This window comes from Zootoca vivipara, chromosome 17 (genome assembly GCF_963506605.1).
Source record: "Zootoca vivipara chromosome 17, rZooViv1.1, whole genome shotgun sequence".
In the NCBI taxonomy this organism is placed as follows: Eukaryota; Metazoa; Chordata; class Lepidosauria; order Squamata; family Lacertidae; genus Zootoca; species Zootoca vivipara.
The window spans coordinates 41,907,730-41,930,386 of record NC_083292.1 but is presented as its reverse complement, the minus strand read 5'-3'; the positions used below and the strand labels follow the sequence as shown (position 1 = coordinate 41,930,386).

Sequence of the window (22,657 nt, the reverse complement as noted above, 5' to 3'; positions counted from 1 at the left end):
GCTGCTGGTACTCACCATGGAGTTGTTACAGTAAGTGCCACACTTTTAACATCTGAAAAAGGTGCCAGTACTGCATCCTCTCAAGGAGCTCCAGAAAAAAAGCACTGGCAGGCCTGGATTTTTCCTCTGGGTTTGCTTCCGAAGGCTTCCTCATGAATGAGTTGAGCTGCAAGGCAGTGGAGGTTTAAGATGGGACTTTTTCTTCTCCTGGGTGAGCTCCCTTCCAAGGTGGATGAGCCCTACCGGCCCCTCATTTCCCTGCAGCCATTGCAGTACGTTGCACAGCAAAAAGGCCCCAGGACCCGCGGCATCCTCACCAAGGAAGGAAACCCACAATGGCGCTGGCTGCCTGGCTTCAGTCCTGCAGAGAGGCTGCTTTCGGGAGGGAAAGAGGCTCCAGAGCTCCAGTGCTTGTCTAGCCTTGGCCCGGCCTCCTCTGCAGGGTTGCTGCTGCTGGGGTGGGGGTGGGGTTTGGGGCGCATGACTTCAACCCGTCTGTTTCATTTAAGGGCTTCATTTTTCATTTTTGACTGGCCACCCGCTGTTCTAGCCATTCTCTCTGCTTTAACATACATTATAAAATGCCATGAATGCACTACTTGAGATTCCTACATTGCAGGGGGTTGGACTGGATGACCCTCGGGGTCCCTTCCAAAAAAGAAATATTTACCAAAATAATAATAATTAATACAATATATGTGTGTGTGTGTGTGTGTGAATGTATGTATGTATGTATGTGTATACATACACATACTGTATATAGCTTCTGGGTGCCAGAATTGGTGGGTGCAAGTCTCCCTGAATTTTTGGATTCAGGAAAAGTTAGAATTCCTCCAGGTTTGGCCAGATGGCGCTTCTCACGACAACCCTGCCGTGTAGGCCTCCGCACTGCCTGAGGGCGGGGCGGCGGCGCTGAGGCGCGTGCGCGGGAGAAAAAGGCGGGAGTTTTGGCGCGGGCCCCCCCCCCGCGCGGCCAACCGCCGCCTCCCCGAAACCGGCGACAAGTTCCCGCTCTTCTCACTCAAACCGAAGCTTGCCCGTTCAGTGGCCGCCGTGCGGCTGACGAGCGTTGAGCGCGGCTAATTCAGAGCCGCGGAGAAGGCACGGCCGCTCTCGCCGCCGCCCAATCGCGGGGCTCGGAGGCGTGGCCTCTCCTCCGTGCGCGAGGGAAGGAAAACAACAAAACCCCGAAGGGTTTCTCTCCCTCTTCCTTAGAGGGAAGGGGCGGGGCTTCCTCGGGAGGGCGGAGCCATGGCTGCATCTGCTGGCCAATGGGCGCGGCGCGGCGCGGGGCAGGGCGGTGCTTCCAGAGAGTTCCTAGCGAGGAAGGAAGCGGTCGGAGCGTCGGAGGGTGAGTGAGCCGGAGGCGGGGGGAGCTTCTCGGACGCCTGGGTCCTTTCCGCTCTTATCCCACGCCACGCCCCCTCCTTCCCCGGACGCCTGGGTCCTCTGGTGGGTGGGGTGGGGGCTCCTCGGATACCTGGGTTCCCCTCCCGTCCTCACCCAGCAGCCGTTCTTGTGAAAAACTCCTTTCTAAGGCCCTTGCTGGCTATTTTGAAGTCTCTTTCTCTATTTATTTCATAAAATGTATACACCGCTTGAGTGTAAAACAACAACCCTCAAATCGGATTACAGAAAGATAAATAAATCAAGAAAAATATACAATGGTACTTTAAAACATACGAAAAGTCAAAATATTAAAACAGATTATAAGTATCTGGGTGGATTTATCTAAAAAATGTATTTCACATTTTAACAAATGTGTTTTTAAAGAAAGGGTTTTTTGTTTTTTAGCTTTTGGTTTTGATTACCTTCATTATGTGTTATTGCTGTTTCATCTTTGTGAAGTTTACTTTGTGTGTTTAAATATTTCCCTGGGGGAGGTTGAGGACTTAGGCTGCAAAAATGGAGGCGAGGCTCTTCTGGTGGTGGCCCCTTGGAGGCTCCCACTCGTGTGGTTGTTCCTTCATCAGTAGAGTGCAAAATTCCTTTTGCACTTGTTGAGAACCAGGGCCCAGGAAATCTACGAATGCCATAATAAACTTTGTTCGGTGTTTAAGCTGGAGCTGCAAAAATCTTGCCTTGATTTCCGCTGCAACTTTGGCTACTTTTGAGCAAGTCCTAGTTGGAGAGAGAAGGTCACACATAGAGAAAGCAAACAAGACGTCTTGTTGTTGTCCCTGGCTAAGAGTCTTCCTTTTTCTCTCCCAGGCTCCTCCTCACATGCCTCTGGAAGAGAGCCCAGCTCACCTCAGGGGGATTTGCTCCCAGCTCAGTGCGCACAGGATTGCAGCCTGGGTCCTTCCTGGGGGAGTATTCTCAGTATAGGGCTACGAGCCATGATGTTTCAGCAGCCTATTTTTAAAATGACTTGTTGCAGATGAAGCTGAAGCAAAATAGGCTCTGCCCTTGGGCAGCGTACAACTTCCTGTCTCTGCTTTAATTGTGTTGTTCCTCCATACCTCTTTCTTGGGCTTGGACTAGATGACCCTTGGCCTCCCTTCCAATTCTATGATTCTGTTGCTGAAGTAACCTTAACACACCGTCACTCTTTTTACACCAGTTATCCAATGATGATTTAGGTTTCTTTTCAGCCTTGACCCTCTCCATGGCAGGCCAAAAAAGACTGACACCCAGATCCAAAATCAGATGGGAGCAATGCTTCTGAATCCCAGTTGCTGGAAACCACAGGAGGGAAGCGGGCTCTTGTGCTCGGATCCTGCTTGCTGGTTTCCCACACAACTGGTGGGCATCCCATGAAGCTGCATGTTGGAAGATTCAGGACAGATGAAAGGAAGCCCTTATTCACACAGCATGTACGGTAGTTAAGCTATAGAACTGGCTCCCGCAGGAGGCAGTAAGGACTACCAACTTGGATGGCTTTGAAAGAGATACAAATTCACAAGAGCAGGTATTTATGGCTACTGGCTGTGATGGGCATGCTGTGCCTCCCGAATAAGAGCTGCTGGGAACTGCAGGAGTGGGGGGGTCCTACTTGTGGAGTTCCCACAATAAGCATCTGGTTGGCCACTCTGAGAACAGAGTGCTGGTTAGCCCCCTCCCTTGGCCTGATCCAGCAGCCAGGCTCTCCTTATGTTCTTAGGGAACTTCCAGTTCCAGAGGCAGTCTATCTTGGTTCCTAGATTCTTAGGACTATTTGGCCACTGTGAGAACAGGAGGCTGGACTAAATGGGTCATTGGCCTGATCCAGAAGGCTCTTTGAGTGCTCTTGTCCTCTGTAAACTTGCCCCAGCCTCTGTGCAGATGCAGTATTTAAGGAAGGGACGCAGCTTTGTGGCAGAGCATCTGAGAGTCTGGGGTTCAGTTCCTGCTGGCGTCTCCAGGTGGGGCTCTGAAAGCAGCCTTGGAAGGAGCCACTGCTGCCAGCTAGTGTAGACAGTCCTGATCTGGATGAACCAGTGGTCTGACTCAGTATAAGTCAGCTTCCTTATTTCTTGGGGTGCAGCTGGGGTGTCACTTGCCGGCCCTGATCCTGTTGCTTTAGGGTGCTGACTGAGCAAACAGGATGCAGCCTGGCTGGGAGGGGGAGGATTGTCCTGGGAGTCTTGCTCCCCTGCTTGCTCAGTCTGTCTCGACTTGAGCAAGAACTGAAGCTGACTGCACTGGATTGCTGCAGCTGATCGAAGTTCTGAGAAAATTACTGCACCCTGCTCCTTTAAAAAAAATAGGGCAGCCCAAGGCACGTTTCCTAGAATTGTAGAAGAAGTCCGAAGGGACCTTAAGAGTCATCTAGTCCAACCCAATGCAGAAATTGCGGATGAAGATTCATCTGGCAAGTGGCCACCCAGCAAGCGGTCGTGCAATGAAAAGCAACCACAGGCCCCCCTACCTGTGCCTCCATCGCACAGCTGTGCTGAGAGCTTGTTCCAGGGATAGAGGGAGGTACTGCTGGCACTTCAGAGGCTCACACCGCAGCCACAGTCTCTGCGTGCCATGCTAGTCACGCTTGTGGGAGCCTGTGGTGGCACCTGGGCTTTTCCCGGGTGCAGCTGAAAGTGCCGAGAGAACCTGTTTGGCTGGATGCCGGCCGGGGTAGGCCAAGGAGGGAAGGAGCGGAGGGGAAGTCAGTCCGTGGGCTGTGGAAGCTCCACAAACCTGCCCAAGAAAGCTGTTTCTGCACCCAGCAGCTGAGAGGCTCCTGCTCTCTGCATTCCTATTTAAATGGACCACTTATTCAGAATCACGAGGACTGGAATCTTGCTTTATTTTAAAGGAGAGGACTATAGCTGAGTGCAGTGTTAGAAATTAGCCAGGTGCATTTTGTCACGGGTCCAATGGCAGGCAATCCTGTGGAGATCTCTGGATGCCAGGCTGGCGACTGGGGAAAGCAAAATGTCACTTAGAGAAGGATCTGAAATACTTTCCTTGAAGGTGGAATTTGTCTTTATTCTGGATTGCTTTATTTGATGTTTTAATGTGCTGTAAACCGCGTTGAGGTTTGTTCTTCAAAATATAAAGGGGTATAGAAATAACAACAACAAATTTCCTTGGGGGGAAAGGCACAAGACATTCCATTCTGGCGACCGTAACCCAGGTTTAAGGTGCCATTTGGTGATTAAATTATATGTTTGAGTTTCTAATGCTGGCTGAGTGGTAGGGCACCTGCTTGGCATGCAGAAGGTCCCGGGGTCAGCCCCCAGCAGCCTCTCCAGGCAGGGCTGATTCCTGGTCTGAAACCTTGGAGAGCTGCTGCCAGTCAGGGTAGACGATACTGAGGTTGGTGATCCAAGGGCAGCTTTGTATGTCCTCGGGTGGATGGGGACATAGGAGGCGGCCTCCTATTGAGCCAGGCCATTGGTCCATCTAACTTAGGATTGTCTGCCCTGACTGGCAGCAGCGGCTCTCCAGGGTTTCAGACCAGGAATCAGCCCCCCATGGAGACGCCGTTTGGGACTGAAGCTGCCTGGCTGCCTATGACCTTTTCTCCCAATTGGAGGGTGGGTGGAGTTCAGATGTGGAGCGGATGCCTGGCTCCCCTGTACAGTCCTTGGGTTTTCCCAGAGTGAGATAGCCTGGCCGAGAGTGCTAAGCTGTGCTGTTCAAGGCCAGGAGAGCTCCTCACACGTTTCCTTTGAGGCCTGCTTTGAACCAGGCTGTGAACATGTAGAGAAGTCCTTTGCACTTTGAATGTAAGAGCCTGGCTGCTGCTGGATCAGGCCGGGGGGGGGGGGCGCTCTAGTCCAGCCTCCTGTTCTCACAGTTCCCGACCAGATGCCCACTATGGGAAATCTGCAAGCAGGGTCCAAGTGCAAGAGCAACTGGGATTCAGGAGCATGGCTGCCTCTCCACTATGGAGGCAGAGCAAGGGCATGGTGACTAGCAACCCTCGATAGCCCTCTCCTCCAATCTTCCAGGTTGGTGGCCCTGGCTGCCTCCTACAGGAGGGAGTTCCACAGTTTTCTCTGTCCTTTATCCTCCAACATTCAGCTTCATTGGGTGCCCACCAGTTCTGGTGTCATGAGAGCGGAAGAAAACCTTTTCTCCAGGCATAGGGCCGAGTTTGCCTTTGCCTGCTTTTCTCTCTCTGCTTTCTTCAGGCCGTGCATAATCTTATAAACTTACACCATGTTGCCTGTCCTGTTGGATTTGTTTTAGATCATTCATGAGTGGAGCGTGGAAGTCGGACAGGGTGTTGCGTCTGGTTGAAAGGCTTTAAGGAACAAGGCTTTAAAGTGCTGAAGTTGAAAAGCTTTAAGGAACAAACAAGTCCCTGTCTTGCATTTGCGTTGGCTTTGTTGTGGGGCAGGATCAGACCCTGAAATCTGCCGTCCCGAAGCTTTTCCTTTGTGAAACGCCTTGCCGACTCCCCTGTGTGCTGCTTCCAGTGTGGGGCAGCGTCTTTTGCCCACGGAGGAGCTTCTCTGCCCTTGAGCAGGAGCCTGAGGCCAGCCAGGTGGGGCAGCCCTTCACACCCAGCTTTGCCTGGGAGATCAAAGGCCCAGCACAGCCTCTGTGCGCCTCAGAAGTGGCTCTCTGAGTTCATGGTTTCTTGCTTGTTCAGGGTAATCTGGAAAGTTGTCCTGGGAAGAAGAGTTTTTCCCAGGCTCCCTCCCCGAGACTCTCGTCTGGGATGCGGCTTGGCTTTTCTTGCTAAGTGTTACATGTGGACTCCTGGCAGCCCTCCCATTCATAGAATCATAGACTTGTAGTGTTGGAAGGGGTCCCATGGGTCATCTAGTCCAACCTCTGCATTTGCTCACCTGGAATCTCAGGAAGCTCCCTTAGACCAAATCATCTTACACTGGCTGGCAGCAGTGGCTCTCCAGAGTTTCAGAAGCAGGGCGCTCCCAGCCCTATTGCCTGAAGCCTTCCTCATGCCAAGCAGGTGCTCTGCCCATTGAGCTGTGGTTCCCCTTCCCCCAATCTCAGCCAGGCAGGTCAGGATAAATGAATACCGTAGGCTTGCAGCCCCATTCACATATTTATTTAAGAGATTTCTTACCCGCCCTTCACTGCAAGGTCCCAGGACGGGTTGCAGTGACATAATCATTCCACTAAAAACAAGAGAGGTAGGGCAGTTCGTGGAAAGAAATGCAAGGACTCTGAGCAAAAACAACAAAGAAGGAGGGCTGAGCCCCACACAGAAGTGATGTCTGAGGGCAGGGTGCACAGGCATGTCTGCCACCCATGGCGGGACCTGACTCAGGGTGGTGCCAGATGCACCTCTGTGGGGTGAGAGGGTCACTGCTTAGGGGCAGCAACAGAGAAGGCCCCCCGACCATCATTCCCTCCACTCCTGCAGCTGATCGGATGACCAAGAGGGTCCCCCAACTTACTTGCCCAGATATCTGCCCTCCGGCAGGACCATGCCCCTGTTGCTTGGCACAAAAGCTGCTTCCGTCTTCCACCATGCAAAAGGGCAAGAGGGGCTCAGCATCTGAGTACCCTAGAAACCTAAAAAGAGCCTTCTGGATCAGGCCACTGGCCTATCTATTCCAGCATCCTGTTCTCACAGTGGCTGAACAGTTCCACAAGCAGGATTTGAGAACAAGACCCCTCTCCCCGTTTGTAGTTTCCAGCAACTGGTGCTCAGAAGCCTTGCTGCCTCCAGCAATAGAGGCAGACCATCCATAGCCATTGTGGCTAGTAGCCCCTGAGCCTGAAACCCTGGAGAGCTGCTGCTAGCCAGGGCGGACAATACCCAGCTGAATGGACCAGTGGTCTGACTGGGTAACAGAAGGCAGCTTCCTCTGTGCTGGATGATACCCAGCCCCTGCTTCTGTCAGCTGAGTTGATGTTTAGCATTCTTTCAGCAATGGAACAGCCTACCTCGGAAGAGGGTGGGCTCTCCTCTTTTGGAGGCTTTTAAAATCAAGATTAATCAGGGATCCTTTAGCTGCGGTTCCTGCAGTGCAGTGGGGGTTGGACTAGATGGCCCTTGGGGTGCCTCCCAGCTGTACAGCTCTATGCTTCCATCAGGGCTGGACAGCATCTGTGGCCCTCCAGGACTTGTTGGGCCGACACTGTCATGGCTGAGCCTGGCTGCTAAGAGTTGGGAGTCCAGCAACCCCTCAGAGGGCTTTGCAGAATCAGGCTCTTCTCCTCTTGCAACCTGTGGCTGCTTGGCTCCTCTTGGGCAAGGCCTTCACAAGGGAGTTATTCTGCTGACTCTGTGCTGCCAAAACAGCTGAGGGAAGCAGGGCACCCACAGACCTTCCTCCAGCTGTTTTGAGGAGCTTTGTGCACATGAACTCTTTTAGAAGACAAGGCATTTCTAAAATCCATTGCCTGTGTGTGCTTCCAAGGGGGCAGGCCCTTCGGTGCCCCCCTCCTGCGCGTTCTTTGCGGAGGATCATTGCCAGTGCCTGGTGGAAGGGGAAGCCTGGGGGGTTTGTGCCCAGTGTGGATGTCTTCTAAATCCTCTGTGTCTCCAGTCAGCCCCTCCCTGGAGATCAAGCAAGAGGTCTTGGCAAAGGCGTCTTGCTCAACTGGTGGGCCTCTCCAGGGCTGGGGTCAGGATGAGACCTGGAGAGGTGGCCAGCTGTCAGGAAGGGCCATAGCTCAATGGAAGAGCATCTGCCTCGCAAGCGGAAGGTCCCAGGTTCGATCCCCAAGGGCGCATGCAGTTAGGGCTGAGAGAGAAGACTCCTGCTTGAAATCCTGGTGAGCTGCTGCTGCTAATCAGTGCAAGCTATACTGAGCTACAGGGTGGATAAAAATGATTTTTTAAAAGTTAAATTGGGTTATTTTTATATATATCAGATTTTTTTAAAATTTAAATTGGATTTTTAAAACAAAATGCTTTTGGAGGGAAAATCTGAGAGCCAGTGTGGTGTAGTGGTAGACTCGTAATCTGGGGAAATGGGTTCGTGTCTCCGCTTCTCCACATGCAGCTGCTGGGTGACCTTGGGCTAGCCACACTTCTTTGAAGTCTCTTACCCCACTCACCTCACAGAGGGTTTGTTGTGGGGGAGGAAGGGAAAGGAGAATGTTAGCCGCTTTGAGACTCCTTCGGGTAGTGATAAAGCGGGATACCAAATCCAAACTCTTCTTTCTAAAGATAGTTTTCTATTCAAGTTACATTATAGTCCCAAGGCTATCCCAGGAAATGAGGATTTGTTTTAAGTTTTTCATGTGTGCTAAACTCAGTCTTAAGTTGTGTGTTTTTTTAATAAAAAAATTGTTTAACCACATCAGTTAACAAACATGGATACATATGCTATAATGTTATTGTTAAGTAGTTAAATAAATTGTTTAAATTGTTATTAGGGAAATGATTATTTTTCTACTTCCAATAAAGTACAGCAGAAAAGTTGTCCAAATATAAACAGTTAACTTATTAAACCTCAAATTATTTCATAATTATCTGTCAAAGTATTTCTAATAGTATAACCAAATCAGTAATTTTTGTATAACTGTAAAAACTACTCTAAAAATTATTATTCAAAAAATGAAACCTTCCTCTGGTTGTAAATATTAAGATTATACCAGCAAGAATGAGTCTTTCTGGAAAAATAATAATGATTTAAATCAAGTCTTACTGACTAGTGATTTAAATCGTGATTTAAATCAATTTGATTTAAATCAGATCCACCCTGCTGAGCTAGATGGGCCAGTTGGTCAGTAGAAGGTAGCATCCTCTGTTCCTAGGTGGACCAATCGGCCTGACTCTGCCTGAGGAAGATGCCCGTGTTCCCAATTGAGGACTAGAATCTTACTTTATTTCAAGGGGAAGAGAGTGACAGGCGGCCCTGGCCAAAGTGTGCAACAGGCGGGTGGGGCCAGGCTGCTTTGTTAGCAAGTGGCAATTAAGGCCTTAAAGGAGGGTTTGGTGCGCTGGGTTGCGCAGTGGACGGAGAGGAAAGTAGGGCAGGGGAATCTTGCTTGGTCTGGGCTTTTTTGTGTGTGCCACTGCCACAGCTCCCGTCGCTTCTTCCCACCCCATGCCCTCCGGGGCTCGGGAGGCATTCACGCTCACCCTGTGAGGCGGGCCAGGTAATCAGCACCTTTGGGATCTGACGCACACGCACCCAGCCCCGCCACGCCCTCCTGCCGGCTTCCTCCAACCGGTCTGTCCGCATCGGGAAGAGAGAGGAGGAGGAGGCACTCTTAATTGGGAAGCTGCAGCAGCAGGGCATTGGGTGCCCCACCTGCCTGACAGGTGTCTGGGGGAAGAAGGCCAGCCGAGACTCTCTGGGAGCGAGCCCAGCGATTAAAGGGGCCGCTTCTCCTTTTTATTGTCCTTTTCCCTTCCCTTTTTCAGCTGCTTATGCTCTTTGATCTTTTGGTAGCCAGCATCCTGGGGTTTTTCCTAAGAGCTGCAGAGAGCATTTGCCTGCTTTTGTTTTCCTGAATGACCCCAAGGTCCTCTCTCTAGGGCAAGGGCTCTCTCTGGGCTTGGACTTGACGCTGCGGGACGTTGACCGCTGAGATGGTGAAGGAAACCGGGTACTACGATGTGCTGGGAGTCAAGCCCTGCGCCACGATGGAGGAGATCAAGCGCGCTTACCGGCGCCTGGCGCTGAGGTACCACCCAGACAAGAACCCCAGTGAGGGGGACAGGGTAGGTGCTGGGGGGGCTGAGGTGGGCTGGGCGGGTTGGACTACATGACCCTTGGGGGTCCCTTCCGGCTCCCCCGTCCTCTGACTCGACACCTTCTCTCCCTCCCCAGTTCAAGCAGATTTCCCAGGCCTATGAGGTGCTGTCAGACCCCCACAAGAGGTCGATGTACGACCGTGGCGGGGAGCGGGCCATGAAGGAAGGCGGCAGGGGCGGCTTTGGACCCCCCATGGACATCTTTGACCTGTTTTTTGGAGGCGGGGCCCGCACCCACGGTCCCCGTGTGGAGAGGAGAGGTACTTGGGGGCAAGGGGAGAGGGAGAGGGGGCTGGCTTTGCTTCCTCTGGGAGACAGGCTCTTGCTGAGAAAACTGTGCTTGGAGGAGTAGAGTCAGGCTCCATTTCCATTTATTGATTGAATCTTCCACTTTCCTGCTCAGGAAGCTGTTACCCACCCACCTTCTCTGAGTCCTAAATTTATTTGCTGTTTTTAAGCGTTTTGAATAATCTTTGGTGTCGCCTTGAGACGGTTGTATAGAATGAATCATGAAAATGGGAAAAACAGAAAAGAATCCTGTGGCCACCTGCCCTTTGGGAAGGCAGTTTGTGGTTCATGGGCCATAAGGGAGAAGCGGGGCCAGGGAACAGGGCCCCCACTGAGCGATGGCAGCATCACCCTGAAACTTGGCTGCTTGGTAGTTCGGAGGGAGGGGAATCTTTCTAAGCCAGGCATGGGGAATCCCCCAAGGTACGGTTCCCACCCCTTCATCACTGACCACATCAATATTTTAGTGTGGCAGCCCCTACTCTGTGGAACTCCCTGCCTGTTTAGAGAAACCTGTATCCAGGCATGTAGAATGTTGGTGTGTGCTTGTTTTTAGTTTATTCCTGATTTTAGTTTTAAATGTTTCAAATGGTTGTTTTTGCTGATAAATTTTATTCCTTTCTTCTCTTTGAAAACCTCTTGAGGCTTTTCTTTGTGTGAATTTTTTTGTGAAATAGACGAAATGCCTGCCCCTGGTCCCCACTAGCTGCTTGGGCTGGTGGCAGTTGGGCTCCAACAACGTCTTGGAGTTCCGCAGATTCCCCATCCCTGGCCAAAACAAATCCCTGAGAGCTGATGATCTGGTCTGGCCTTTCTGAGGTCCATTGACACGGATAGGCTCCCTGAGGCCCATTGATTCCAAGGGGTCAGCACAGAGTGCAACTGAGCTGGACACCTGCCATCACAAAGCAAGGAGGGATGTGTTGCTGTGCTTGTTTCGGATTGAATTGTTGTTGTTGTAATGGATGGATGTTTTTGCATGGTGCGTAGAATTAGAATGGTAGAGTTGGGAGGGTTACCCAAAGGCCATCCAGCCCAACCCCTTGCAGTGCAGGAATCACAACTCAGTACCCACATGGCGTATGCTGCTGGAGAGAGGTTCTCAAAGATCTGAAAAGATGTTTAGAAACGCCTTTGTATCATTACCAAATGTATTCATATCCTGCCTTTCTCCCAAGCTGGGATTGAAGGTAGCTTCTGACATTTAACAACATCATTCTAGAATACAGAGTAATAAAAGCAAGCAATAGTTAGAACACATATATAGAACCCGTCATTAAGGTGCAGCGATTTGCCCTGACAGCAGCCCAGTGGATCTGCATCGCCTGCCCCAAAGGCCTGTCTGGACAGGAAGGGCACAGCCTCTGGCGGCAGAATAACATAGAGGGAGCCAGTATCACCTTTCTCTGGAGGGAATTCCACAATAGTAATAATGAGGATAAACACGAGTCCATTGCTTTCAGTGGGTCTCCTCTGAATAGGACTTGGTGGCTGGATGTAACCTGGAGGGTGGGGGGCAGTGCTGATGGCCTTCCTTCAACAGCAGCCGGTGAGGCTGTCCTTCTGGTCCTCCTCTTCCTTCCAGGGTCAAGGGTGTGACTCTCCCCCCCCCAATCCAAGCTCCCAGTAATTGCATCCTGTTCCCTTTAGATCTCTGAGAAGGCTGTGCCAGCTGCCTAATTGCGCTGAGTAACCCTCTCAGAAATGCTGCCTTCCTGCCAACAGGGAGCTTTGCAGCTTCAAGACTGCTGCCATGTGGCCCTGGGGACTTCCTACCAGCGTTGGATGAGCAAAGACGGGGTGATATCGCAGAGGCCCCTCTGCTGATCCATACAGGCCACTCTGTGAGAGCCAGGGGGGTGTATTGCTGAGAGTGTCAGACTTGGGCCTGGGAGGGACCTGGGTTCAAGTCCTCCCCATGAAGTTCTTGCTGGGTGTAACCTTGGGATAGTCCCCACCTCTTTCTCAGCCCTAGCCTCCCTCACAGGGTTGTTGCTGTGGAGATTAAATGAGGAGGGGCAGAGCCATATTGTTACAAGATTTATTTATATCCCACTAAGGGTGACTCAAGACTGCTTATAGCTAAAATAGAAACAGCTAAAAGCATTGAGGGGTGGGAAGCAATAATTAAAAAAGACAAACATTTAGACATATAAATAAAATACCTGATCTATTAAAACATACGGATCATTACAATAAAAGTATACATGCCACCTTGAGCTCCTGGGAGCAAAAAGTGGGATACACATGCCAATAAATGAAATTCTTTAGAGGGAAGGACCGAAAGCAGTGGATTCAAATGACAAGAAAAGAGATTCCGACTAATCACCAGGAATAACTTTCTGAGAGTGCAAGCTGTTCCACAGTAGGAAGGACTTTCTAAGGAGGTGGTGGACTCTTCTACCTTGCAGGTTTTTAAGCAGAGGTTAGGTGGCCACCTGTCAGTGATTCTTAAGTTTGTTTATTTTATTTCATAAAATTTACACTGATTTACACTGATTGTTAAGTGACTTAAAACAGTAAAATCAAGAAGAAATTACCACCCTACTTTAAAACAGACAAAAGTTAAAATACTAAATCAGAATAAAATTAACTCAACTTTCATTCTAGGAACAACCGTTTATAAATTAGTGCCTGGGTTTTGAGTTTTCCTCCTCCCTCCCTGTCCCTTTTCCCTTGCGTGTCGTGGTGGGTTTACTTTCCAAAAAAGACTTTAAGCCTGCAAGGAGGAACGGTCTTGCTTTGATCGTATGGCAGCCGCTCTGGGAGGCTTTTGGGCTGGAGAGCAGGATGCAAAAGCCCCAAATAAACAAACAGTAGCTCCTTGGTGAACAGCAAGAGGTTTCTGATGCTTTGACCTCCTCTTCTCAGGGAAGACGGCTGTCCACCAGCTGTCGGTGACCTTGGAGGACCTGTACAATGGTGCCACGCGGAAACTCTCCCTGCAGAAGTCTGTCATCTGCAAGAGCTGCAACGGTGAGCGAGGAGGGGGCAGAAGTGTGTGGCGGGGGCTCCTTTGGGTGATGGAACTCCCTCCCACAGGAGGCGGTGAGGATCGTCAACAGGGATGGCTTTAAAAGTGGATGAGAAGACAAATTCATGGAAGAGGAGAGGGCTGTCCATGGCTGCTAGTTGTGATGGCTCTGCTCTGCCTCCACAGTCAGAGGCAGCAATGCTTCTGGATCCCAGGTGTGGGAACCGCAGTGCTCGGGCCCTTCTTAGGAGTTTCCCATTAGGGCACCTGGTAAGGACAGGATGTTGGGTTAGTCGGGTCCCCCTTGGCTTGATCCCGCAGCCGGGCTCTTCTTAGGTTTTTGTAGAGCCTCCAGGTCCAGAGGCAGTCTTTCTGGATTCCTAGCTTCTTAGGGGCATTTGGCTGCTGAGAAGAGGAGGCTGGACTAGAAGGGCTCCCTTGGGCCTGATCCAGCTGCGGGGCTCTCCTGATGTTCTTAAGACTGTCAGATCAGGGACGGTTTCCTCCCACGCCAACGGCCTCCCGCCAAGCCATTTCTGTTTCCTTCCCAGGCCGTGGAAGCCGGGAAGGGCTGGACACGAGGTGCCCCAAGTGCCATGGCTCTGGCGTGGAGGTCATCGTCCACCAGCTGGGGCCCAACATGGTCCACCACATCCAGACGATGTGCTCGCAGTGCAAGGGCCAGGGGGAGTGGCTGAGGGCGCTGGACCGCTGCCTGGCCTGCAACGGCAGGAAGGTCATCCGAGAAAAGAAGATCCTCAACGTCCACCTGGACAAAGGTGAGTGAGCTCCGCCCAGGACTCCCCCCCCCACCCCCTTGCCAGCAAATGGGGGGGGGGTCAGCTTGTTCCTTGGGGTTTTGTTGTATCTTTCTTGATGCCAGGAAGTTAGAAGCTGGCCTGCACCTTTTTGGATTGTATCCGGTGCATCGTCTGCCAGAATGGAAAGGGAGCAGAATTCATAGGGTCTGAAGAGATTTGGTTACAAGAAAAACCCACTTTTCCTTTTTTAGCAGAAAACGTAGCCACATTTGGCCCATCAGAAAAGCGACGCCTCCAAAACTTTGTTTGTTTGTTGGGTTTCTGTTGCACCTTTCCTCCAAGGAGTCTCCCTCTCCTCAGTTAATCCCCACAACAGCCCTGCAAGGCAGGCTCGGCTGAGAGAAGGTGACTGGCCCAAAGGCAGCCAGTGGAACCTTTGTGGCCGGGTCGGGATTCGAACCCTGGTCTCTCCCAGGTCCTGGTCTGAGCTCTAGTCACTGCCACCACTTTTTCTCTCAAAATGGCTTCACCAACCAAAGTGTCACAAAACTGCAGCAAGCTTCTGAAGTTTTGTTTTTGTTTTTAAATTGATGTTTTAATTGAATTTTGTTCTCCAGAACTCTTTGTCAGGCAGAATTAGGGGGTGGGGAGGGGAGAACATAGGAGCCCATGGAAAGACAGAGATTAGGCTGGATTTTTGTGTAGGCTTGGCTCCAAGATAGGGGGCGGCTGGCCGGCCGAATCAGTCCCTCCCAAACCCTGCAGAAGCCTGGTTGCCTCTGCCTGGGGACGAAGAGTCTCCATCTAGTGACACCCACTCCTGGCATAAAACCGTCTCTGAGAAATGGAAGACTGACTTGTCACCCAGCGCTGAAATGCTGTTCAGAGAGTGGCCTCAAAAGCACACTTAAACGGGGAAGCTTCATTTGTCATTTTCATTTATGGGAAGGGGCCGTGCGCCACAGATCGACCCCCGGCCTTTATAAAACACAAACCGAAGCCCCAATTATTTATTGATTATTATTTTTATATGCCTGGCATACCTTCACCTGGAGATCATAGCATTGAAACACAAAATGCATAACATAATAATTAAAGAATACCTTCCTGCCAACACTTTCAAAAGGCCATAGATGGTTTAATCAGCTGAAGAGGAACATTTTCGCCTGGCGCCTAAAGGTTTATAAGGAAGGTGCCAGGGGAGCCTCCCTGGGGAGAGCATTCCACAAACGGAGCCACTGCAGAAAAGGCCCTGTTCTCGTGTTGCCGCCCTCCGGACTTCTCATGGAGGAGGCACACAGAGACGGGCCTCAGATAACAATTGCTGGGTCCGGGCTGTTTCATATGGGGAGAGGCGATCCCTGGGGTATTGCAGTCCTGAGCCATTTAAGGCTTTATAGGTCAAAACCAGCACTTTGAATTGGGCCTGGAAGCTAATTGGCAGCTAATGAAGCTGGGCCAGGATTGGCATTCTACCGTATGCTCAAACCGCCTTGCCTCCGTGAGCAACTGGCCGCTGAATTCTGCACCAAGTTCGCAGTACAGTGTAAAAGCACATAAAATAATCATTTAAGTGTCTGCTTTGTAACAATGCTAAGAGCCCAGCAAGCCAGCGCAGAAGGAGACTGAGAGATAGAAGGCAGCCGGGTCAGCGGTGCTCATGGGGGTAGTTGAGGTTTTCTGGCATCCCTGCAGCTCTCTCCTCCCTCCTGCAGGGATGGCCGACCGGCAGAAGATCACCTTCCACCAGGAAGGCGACCAGATGCCCGGCTTTGAGCCTGGCGACGTCGTCATCATCCTGGACCAGAAGATGCACCCCATCTTCCAGCGCCAGGGCAGTGACCTCATCATCAAGAGGGAGGTGAGCCTGGTGGACGCTCTGTGTGGCTGTCGGCAGATCATCCACACCCTGGACAACAGGAAGCTGCTGGTCTCCTCACGGCCAGGTAAGTGCAGGTGGGAAGAGGGGATTTGGGCCAGTGCGCGGAGAAGGAGCCATGTTTGCCCATGAGAGTGAAATGGAGAAACACCCCTTTGCTTTAAGCAGGGCCTGAAATGCTGGGAGAGGGCCTCTGAGTCACAAAAGGGCTGCCAGGCTTTAGGAGGGAGGTGTTTGGCACCTGCCTGCCAAGCCTGCGGATTTTCCTGCCCTGGCCTTGGCCCTCTGCATGCACCCAAGTGATGCTCTGAGAGGTGGAGAAGTTTGCATCTGGCTTCTCCTCCTCCTCCAGGTCTGGGAACATAAGAAAGGAGGAGGAGCCTGCTGGATCAGGCCCAGGGGGCCCCACCTGGTCCAGCATCCTGTTTGCACAGGAGCTGACCAGATGCCCCTTATGGGAAAGCCTCGGGGGAGGATTGGAGCACAAGAACAACTCTCCCCTCCTGCCATTTCCAGGAACTGCTTTCCAGAAGCATTGCTGCCTCTGACTGTGGAGGCAGAGCCTAGCCATCATGGCTAGGCGTCACCAAGGGCCCTCTCCTCCTCTGTGAATTTTAAAAGCCATCCAGGTTGGTGGCCGTTGCTGCCTCCTGTGGCAGGGAGTTCCAGAGTCGTGTGAAGTGTAGTAATTATACTTGTCAGAGTAGTGCAGACGTTGCCCCGGGTCGTTTGACCCTTTTTAATAGTTCCCTCTTTCTCTCCTAGAAAAGACTGTGCAAGATAGAGTTTAAAATATATGTGAATGAGACTGACTAACATTTACAGACAGATTCTGAGGCACAGAGCAGCACAACACAACACCTGCTGCTCTCACAGTTAAAGGTCCCTCTCTCGAGAATTGATGGCGGACCTCACTGAAAACACTTCCGCCTGTGGTTGAGGCATCATAGGATTCTGTGCTGAGCTTCAATGCATGCCCAACACTTCCAGTGTCATGGGAGAGGGAGGGAACCTTTTTTCTGTCCACAAATGTGTACTTTCAGAAGCTTCTCTCCTGCCCCCTCTTCTTCGCCTTTCCTGTGAATGAAAAAGCCCCAGGGGCAGCAAACCTTCTGCTTGGGGGAGCCTCTCCACCCCCTTGATCATTTTGGCGGCCCTTTCCTGCACCTTTTCCCAACTCTGCCCTCTCTCTGCCCCTCAGGGACCATCATTAAGCCTGGGGAGGCTAAGTGCATCCCCAATGAAGGGATGCCCATCTACCGAAATCCAACGCAGAGGGGGAAGCTGATCATTCAGTTCCAGGTACTGGGGATGCCAGGGAACGAGCCACGAGGGGGGCATGGGGGGCATTCTGGCTTAATCCAGAGAGAGGGGAAGAGGGGGCTGGGGGGGGGCTTGCTGCAAACCAGTCACCTGCCATTCTTCATAGAATCATAGAATTGTAGTTGGGATGGATTTATTCCAACACCTTTGCAATGCAGGGATCTTTTGCCCAACATGGGGCTCGAACCCACGACCCTCAGATTAAGAGTCTCATGCTCTTCCCAGCTTATCATTCCATATTCTCTAAGGAAGAGCTTTCTGAGGGAAAGACAAGGGGACGGATTCCCTGGAAAGGAGGTGGGCCCTCTTTCGTTGGAGGTTTTTAAGCAGAGGTTGGATGGCTGTCTGTCAGGGATGCCTTTGCTGTGATTCCTGCATCACTGGTGTGTGTGTGTTGGAATAGATGGCCCTTGGGGTTCCTTCCAGCTCTACAGTTCCGTGATTTCCCCCCCCCTCTTGCCCAGGTGAAGTTCCCGGATCCCGGCTGGCTGCCTCCTCACCAGCTGCGCCAGCTGCAGTCCTTCTTCCCTCCCCGCGAAGAGGTGATGGCCACCGAAGACACAGAGGAGGTGGAGCTGCGGGAGCTCTACACACAGCCCCACTTCCAGGAGAGGGGCTTCCACCACGAGGACGACTTCGAGGACCCCATGCGCCACAACGTCCAATGCCATACGTCATAGCGCTGCAGACTGAGCCCCATGGGGCCTTCTGGCCGGGGGGTGGGGGCGCTGGGGGCTGGCGAGAGGCCTGGAGGAGCCAACGTCACTCTGCCTGCCGGCTAGGGACAGCACAGCCCCACTCCCAACCCTCCTTTTGCCCTGCTGGATGTGCCTTCAGCCTGAGTTGAGGGGGGGGGCAAGGGCACCTCCCTGGCCTCTTCTGCCATGGAATTCGCCATCATTCCTGACCCCGTTGCCTTGTTTCCCCCATTCTGGAAGGGGCAAAGTCTGGACAGTTTTTCAAAGTGGTTGATGAGCCCCAGAGCACTCCAGCAGCCCATAGGGGGTGTGGGGTGGTAGAGTAACCTGGGGGTGGCGGTCTTTCCTGGGATGCTGGGCTAGGAGGCCAGAAATACCTCCTGTTTTTCCCCAATTAGTGCGGCCACATAGCTCCCTCCCTTCCCGGGCACCTGAAATTCAGAATCCCGGCTGACTCTTCTTCTTTTGGTGCTTGGCCTTGGTGTGTAGAATGAAGGGCGTCTGCAGTGGGGGGTGGGGGTGGAGTGGGTAGCAGGCCTTGTGGGTCTCCTTTGCTTTCTGAACCTGTTTGGAGACACCATTTGCACCCTTCTCTGGGGATTTGGCGCTCCCATTTTCATCGCAGGGCTGGGCTTCCCTGAAGGTGGCGGGGTCCCACTCTGGCCATTTCTGGGCCCTCGAAACAGTCATGCCCTCCTCCTTCCACCTGCTGCCGTCCTGCAGAGGGTTGGTACCTCCCTGCCCCGTCACCAAACAGAAGCAGGAGAGGGTCAGTTTGGCAGTGGCCAAGCCCCACATCCCCCCTGGGCTGGGACTCCTTACTGAGGGTGCTCCAGCCCCCAAACCTTGCCCCCCCCCCACTGGCTCCTGGACTGGCTGGAGCGGACCCCCCCCCCTTTTGGGGAGAAGTGACTATTCCCTGTGGGATAATTTTGTGGGTTTCCTTACTCCGAATAACGTGTGTGTAATTTCAAGCACCCGAAAGGTCTCACGGTGACAGCTCATCCTTGCCACTGTCCTGAGAGGCAAGAGACTCCATTTTACAGGCGGGTAACTGAGGCCGGTGAGAAAAGGCTCATGGGAAGGTCTCTGCAGAAGGATTAGGCTGTATGTATGTATGTGAGGGGAAAGGCGGATTTGGGGGTCTGTGCCCCCATGTTTGTAAGAGGCTGGGGGCAAGGGGGTGGGGATCATGCAGGGCTTCTGGACTATCTCGCTGAATGGTGAACGATAGAGCGTAGATTGGGTACTGAGGGTCTAAATCCGTAGGCAAGCAGCTCATCAGGAAATTGGAACTACCTGAAAACAAGTTAGGTCTGTAACTCGGTCTTTCTTTCTGTGTCCTGTTGTAGAATAAAGAGGCAAGATTGATATTACAGTGTGGTGAGTGAGGAGACTTTCAGAAAGCTGGGTTTGGCCAAGCTGGGCAGGGGGATCCCACCCCCCACCCCCCAAAAACTGGGACAGAGCAGCTCTGAAGGGACAGTTTTGGTTGAAAAGGGATGAAAAGCTTTATGTTCTTACTCTTCCTGCAGAAGAGGGTTGGACTGGATGTCCCCTAGGGTTCCCTCCAGCTCTACAATTCTGTGATTCTTCTCCCCCACCTTGGTTCTCCTAACTCTCGGACCGCCCCACCACTCACTTTCGGTGTAATTTTTAAACACGTTAGTTGAAAAATGGCTACTAGCGGTGCTCTGCCATCAAAGCTGGAGGCAGCGATGCTTCTCAAGAATGCCAGTTGCTAGAAACCACAGGAGGGGAGAGGGATCTTGTGCTCGGGTCCTGCTTGCAGATTTTGAGGGTGCTGGACTAGATCCAGCAGGGATCTCACGTTCCCTTTCCCTGGGAAAAGCTTCTGTGTGGCAGCAGATGCCAGGAGAAGCAATATGGCCAGAGGCAGGACTTGCATAGCCCCCTAATCCTTGGGGTGGGGGCTTGCCCCATGCAATAGCTGTAGGACTTCTAGGGAGCAGAGAGAGGCGTCGAAGGGCAAGGAACCCGACATCTCTCGGGATACAGGCCAGCCTCGGAAAATGGAGCCACAGTCCCGCCTTGAGGCATGCTCAGAAAAACAGGGCAGCCCTGGGAAGCACAAAGGCAGCTTGGGGGGGGGGGGGGTGGATCCCAAGGAAGCCCAGCGACCCCTGCCTGCCTGCGATGGCCCTGCAGTGCCAGCCGTGGCCTCCAGAGGACAGTGTTGGCTCAGCAAAGATCCTGGTCCTCTTGCAGGTGCTTTGGAAAGGAAGAGGATGCTGGGCCGGCTTAGCTTCTGCTCCAGGGAAGATGGAGGAGACTTTTCTGCTACCCCAGAGGAGACGGTCCCAACTGATGGGTTCCATTGAGCAGAAAGGCAGTTCCGACTGAACACTAGGGAGGGTTTTCTGAGAGCAGGAGCTATGCTCTCTCTCAAGGTGGTGGTCTCCTTCCTCGGAGGGCTTTAAAAGATGCTTCAGCTGCGTTTCCTGCATTGCAGGGGGTTGAACTGGATGACCTTTGGTGGTTCCTCCCAATTCCTATGATTTCCCAACCTGGTGCCTTCTGGAAGTTGCTGGGCTGCGGCTCCAACAGCCAGCAGGGTGGATGGTTGGGGCGTGGGTGGGTGGCACCTGAAGTCCAGCAGCATCCGGAGGGCACTGGGATGGGGAAGGCCGCTTTGCCCGCATTCGCATTCTAGAACATGGGTTTGGCGGGCAGAGGGGGGGGCGACCCTTTCTTGGGAACTGCCTGAGCTGCTAATTCTCTAGCTGGCCAACACCCAGCAGGAAGGAGCCCATTTGCACTGGGCGGGGGGGGGGGAGGCGAGGTGGAAGGCAGTTTCTGGTCTGAGCCACAAGGCAGGGCAGGGCGAGGCTCTGGGAGCAAGCGGGGTTTAACCCTTCTTCCAGCAGCTTACAGATATTCCGGGTCTAAATACCCAGCAGCAGACCTGGCGCCATGGGGCAAATGTTCCGAAACATCTTGGCTGGCCTACGGTTGCGCCAGAGCGCCACTTGCTGGCGAGCACTCTTTGCATGCGCAGAGGCGAATTGTTACCAGATGGAGAGGAGGGGGCCTGCTCGGTTAGCGCCCCCGTGCAGCAAAAACGGCAGTGAGCCCATCACGCCCTCGGAGCTGAGGACAGGAGAAATGAGACAAAAAAGTCTCTGCGAGGGGGGCGCATTTGAGTCCCGTTGCCTACCTGGTCTCTGCAGCCGACCTTGAGGTGGCCCATCGGAGAAAAGCGGTGAGTCCTTGAATTGCAGGGAGATTTTTTTTAAAAAAAATCCTGCCGTGTGCATGGATGGGCTTACCAATGCCAAGAATTCTGTGTTATCAACCACCGCTGGACTCTTCACCCCCCCCCTGTAAATTGTTGCTGCTACTAAGGCAGTGGCCACTTTTTTGTTCTGTTTTTCCCCGTTTCCTTTCCTTCTCATCTGTTCTTTTCCTCCACCGTTGACGAAGAAGGTTGCATTGAGGGGGGTTGAGCTAGATGACCCCCGGATCCCAAGCTCTTCCATTCTGTGAACTCCCAGGGAGAGACTCGCTATTCGGGTGCTGTTTGAGGCCGCGGCAGCTCCTTTCACAATAAACGGCGTCATCTTCAAGGTGCCACAGGACTGAACCTTTGCTGCTATGCGCAGGTGGGGCGAGGGAACGTCGGGGGTCGGTTCTATGATCCTTGCCAAGTGATGGCAACTAGCGGCCGGGGAGGGGAGAGGGGTTAACAATGGAGGCACCCGGCAGGTAACCTGGGACAAGCCTGGGCCAGCAGCCCTGTTCCGAGAAGTGCGGGAGTGGGGGCGCCTGGCCTGGGGCTGCAGAGGTCCTGGGGGCGTTGGCATCGGGGTGGGGAGAGAAGCCGTAGCTGCCCCAGGAGAATTTCAGGCTGCTCAGCCGCTAGTGAGCTTCCCCAACCCGTTGTGGCTTCTGCAGGCTGACTGTCATTTTGCATCGGGGCCGCTTGGGAAGAGGGCGCTGCTGTCTCCTCATTCGGACATAATTGGAAGGTCGTGCAGCCTTGCGAGGGCCCGACTACGTGCCTCCAGGGAGCCCACGACCCCAGGAGGGAACGATCCTGTGAACACCACGTTGGAAACCCCGGAGAGGTGGGAGATCGGTGTGCCTGCGCAAAGGAAAGCTGCAGCCCCCTTAATTTTTTTTTTGTGGGGGGGAGCACACCTGAATGCCTCTTGCTGCCTACCTCCCTGACAGGCCATCCATCTCTTTCAGAAGTGGGGGGCGGGCGGGTGTCGCAGCTGCTCTGCCTCACAGCCCCCGAGTCAGGGGCATGCGCGGTGGGAGACGAGCTGGGTATTCAGAGCCTGGGCAACCCTCTTCAGTGGCCTCTGACCTGCCCGGGGGCCTAAAAGGGGCAGGGGGGGGTTGGCATTCCCACCGCACTGAGACAAAAGGGGCTGAGGGAGGTCGCTCTTTGTCTTGGGGGATGAAAGGGCACCTGGGGAGGGGAGGGGAGGGGGCTTGCCAAGACCCTCGCTTTCTCTGCCGGCCTGGACTTGCTCAAAAGAGGCAGGATAACAGAATTATTAATTGGGGGTTGGGGGTTGGGGAAAGTTTTCTCCTGTGCCATCCATTTAAAGCGCTCTGGTCCCACTTTCAACAGGCATGTCTCTTTCGCCCCTCCACCCGATTTTTGGGAATTGTAGTTTGTTCAGGGCTCTTAGAGTTGAGATTTCC

General features: G+C 52.8%; 1 protein-coding gene across 2 annotated transcripts; it reads left to right on the top strand.

The window, feature by feature from the left end:
• The first annotated feature begins 1,307 nt into the window (after positions 1 to 1,307).
• Positions 1,308 to 19,351, top strand: LOC118095053 (dnaJ homolog subfamily A member 1). 2 transcript variants are annotated; one of them, XM_035135937.2, is made up of 8 exons: positions 1,308 to 1,351; positions 9,839 to 10,024; positions 10,134 to 10,317; positions 13,217 to 13,321; positions 13,871 to 14,098; positions 15,796 to 16,026; positions 17,161 to 17,261; positions 17,747 to 19,351. In XM_035135937.2, exons 2-8 carry the CDS (start codon positions 9,893 to 9,895, stop codon positions 17,960 to 17,962), a joined length of 1,197 nt encoding a protein of 398 aa, XP_034991828.1. In that variant the 5' UTR covers positions 1,308 to 1,351; positions 9,839 to 9,892; the 3' UTR covers positions 17,963 to 19,351. The 2 variants fall into 2 exon arrangements, with proteins under 2 accessions (XP_034991828.1, XP_034991827.1); XM_035135936.2 differs by lacking the exon at positions 1,308 to 1,351 and having other exon boundaries at positions 1,362 to 10,024.
• The last annotated feature ends 3,306 nt before the right edge of the window (positions 19,352 to 22,657 follow it).

What these genes read in the sequence shown, in the direction of transcription:
- LOC118095053 (XM_035135937.2), top strand. Translation starts at nt 9,893, where the DNA reads ATGGTGAAGGAAACCGGGTACTACGATGTGCTGGGAGTCAAGCCCTGC. An exon ending in CATCTGCAAGAGCTGCAACG is followed by an intron (nt 13,322 to 13,870) that starts GTGAGCGAGGAG and finishes TTTCCTTCCCAG; the next exon opens with GCCGTGGAAGCCGGGAAGGG. An exon ending in GCTGGTCTCCTCACGGCCAG is followed by an intron (nt 16,027 to 17,160) that starts GTAAGTGCAGGT and finishes TCTGCCCCTCAG; the next exon opens with GGACCATCATTAAGCCTGGG.